The 2,766-nt window shown below is 34.9% G+C and overlaps 1 protein-coding gene across 1 annotated transcript; it reads right to left on the bottom strand.

The window, feature by feature from the left end:
* Nucleotides 1-1,392: 1,392 nt before the first annotated feature.
* Nucleotides 1,393-2,508, bottom strand: LOC145692498 (zinc finger MYM-type protein 1-like). Its single transcript, XM_081767806.1, has one exon. The coding sequence runs from the start codon at nt 2,506-2,508 to the stop codon at nt 1,393-1,395; it is 1,116 nt and encodes a 371-aa protein (XP_081623932.1).
* Nucleotides 2,509-2,766: the final 258 nt, after the last annotated feature.

Below are 2,766 nucleotides of genomic sequence, written 5' to 3'. Positions count from 1 at the left end.
AAACAACATTTTTTGAATATGAGTTAGAAATGTTAATTAAAAATCCAATGGATATTAAAAAATGTCAATGTTTAACGAAATAAACGTTTAAGAAAACGCAAGTTTTAAGGCCAATTTTTGTGATTTTTAGGGTCATTTTACAGGAATTTTAGTGTCATTTTATAGGTCACTTTTTAGAAAATTTTAGGTCGACAAGATCCGGGCCCTGCTGATTACTAATATACTATTTGTTTATACCTAGGGCTAATATTTAACGTTTGATACACGCTTTTATAACAACTTTAACTGTTTTGGATTAAAATCGGTTTATAGAAATTTTCGAACATATTGTTTACAAATATAATATTTGTCTTTAACTATGTCTTATAGTTTATGTGGGATACGTTCTTTATAACGATTTAAACCGATTTGCATAATAAAGCTCGGTATATACGGGTTGTTAGAAACGCTAATTACATACATCATATTTATTTTTTACCTGCTTCTTATAGTTTATGCGGAATACGCCTTTTTATAAAGAAATGTAATATATGATTCACTTATAACCAGTAGCGCCTCGATGCCATAATCTGAGGTAGTTCTGCACAGTTTGTTTTGTGAATATTGAATTTACTCTTCGCAGTAATTAATTATAAAATGTGCATACACCAACCAGCATAAAATTTTAGCACTCTTAATCGTTATAAATGACAATTATAATTGGACATTCACAAATATGTATACAGATTTATTGTATCATGCAACCAAAACACTATTGTTTTGATTATTGCGTGTCAGTGGCGTATTTAGGATTTTGTTTCGGGAAGAGCTATACACAACATATTGAATAGACACTTCAATTTTTCCCTTTGGATGCCGACAAGTTTTATGAATTTCGGGGGAGGTGAGTCCGATGTCTCCCTCCTAAATACACCACTGTTGCGTACAACAAACTTAAAAGTACCATATCCATATCGTAAGAAACATCCTGTTTTTAGATACCATAAAAATTCCGAATTCACGTAATGTCTACAGACAGAAATTTTATCAATACTACTGAATTATAGACATCTTACCTTATCGTTTGTAAATGAAGTCCATCCGACGTGTCTTCTGCTGTGCAAAATGTTCTATTACTCTATCATTGAAGTTCGGTATGGTGGATATGAAATCACGCTCGATTGATAAGGCAGCCAAAGCATTGAGTCTTTCCTGGCATATTGTGCTTCTCAAAAATGTTTTAACTCTTTTTAAACTTGAGAAGCAACGTTCTGCTTCAGCTGTTGTCATTGGGGTAGTTAAAAGAATTTCCAAAAGTTTTATGGTTTCCCTAAAATTGTCACACAAATTGTGTTTGTTCAGAAAATGTAAAAATGGTAAGGCACCTTGCATATTTCTGAACTCGATCCGGTCCTAAATGACGCCCAACTCATTTCGAAGACGCTCTTTCTCTATGTATGGGTATTGTGTCACAGTTGCACTTAATTCATCGTTGGGAAACTGTTGAACATACTGAATAAAGTTTTCTGAACACAAAAGTGATGCGACAAGGTGACCAGTATATTGGAACCTAGATTTCACTGTATTTATGATTACATCACACACTTCAATCGCTGCAATTCGACGAGAATTTATTGTATCTTCTCTTCGTCTTCTTTTTATTTCGTGAGGTGCAGATGTTGTTGCCAAATTCTGTGCTTCTTGTATTTCGGAAATGCTTGCTCTCAACCTTGGTACATTGCTCTCAAATGATTTAAGGGCATTCTCTAGATAACTAGGTTCAGCTTTCCTCTTTTGCAGCTGATTGTATAATATGTCCACGTGTGGCATAATATGATGAAAAAATGTCAACCAGAATACAAATGTTTCACACTTCAACATTCTTTGAATAGCTGAGGTTTGATTTACCGCTGTATATTGACTAAGTTCCTTCCAAATGTATTCAATGCACTCAATAAGTTCATTTCGGTATTCAAAAACAACATTTACTGTTCGAATATAGAAATTCCAACGAGTTGGAGCGGACCGCGGCACTCTTCTTTTAACTATTCGATCCAGTACAGCAACTCGTGGTGAATGAGAGAAAAAAGCTGGAATGTCTTGTAAGTTAGCGAAAAATGTCCTAACCTCTGTATTTTGCGAACACGCTTGCTGAATTATTAAATTTATCTGATGAGCATAGCAGTGCACAAAGTGTGCTGATGGATATTCTGCTTTAATCTTTACTTGGACTCCGCCATGTTGACCACTCATAACTGCAGCACCATCGTAGCACTGAGCATTTAATTTGTGCGACGGTATAATAGGTTGGATTTCACTCAAAATAGTTTGAGCAAGGCTTTCACTGTCATGCTTTGGAGGCAATAAAATTCCCCAAAAACGTTCAACTGGAGTACCTTCTCTCACGTATCTTAATATCACTACCAGTTGAAATTGTGATGAACAATCTGAAGTTTCGTCAGAAAAAAGTGCTACAAAACGTGTTTGTTCTATTTCACGTGTTATTTCTTCTCTGAACACTAATAGCATGCTATCTAACAGCTCGTTTTGAATGGTTTTAAAGGTTCATTTAAAATTACTAGAGCCCTGTAAGTGTTCCCTTAATGTTTGGTCTAAATCAGCGCTGAAATCTATCAGTCCATGAAATATCCCCGGATTGGAGGAACCTTCTGACTCGTCATGGCCCCGCATTGCGAGTTCAAAAGCACCACAAAATTTTGTACAATTTATTATTTTATGAAGGATGTATCTATTCCTGGTTACATTTTCATTATGTTTCTGTATAAT

This window comes from Thermobia domestica, chromosome 8, assembly GCF_964235325.1.
Source record: "Thermobia domestica chromosome 8, izTheDome1.hap1.1, whole genome shotgun sequence".
Lineage (NCBI taxonomy): Eukaryota > Metazoa > Arthropoda > Insecta > Zygentoma > Lepismatidae > Thermobia > Thermobia domestica.
This window is presented reverse-complemented; position numbering and strand designations above follow the sequence as displayed.

Coding starts and splice junctions, on each gene's coding strand:
- LOC145692498 (XM_081767806.1), bottom strand. CDS start 2,508: ATGCTATTAGTGTTCAGAGAAGAAATAACACGTGAAATAGAACAAACA.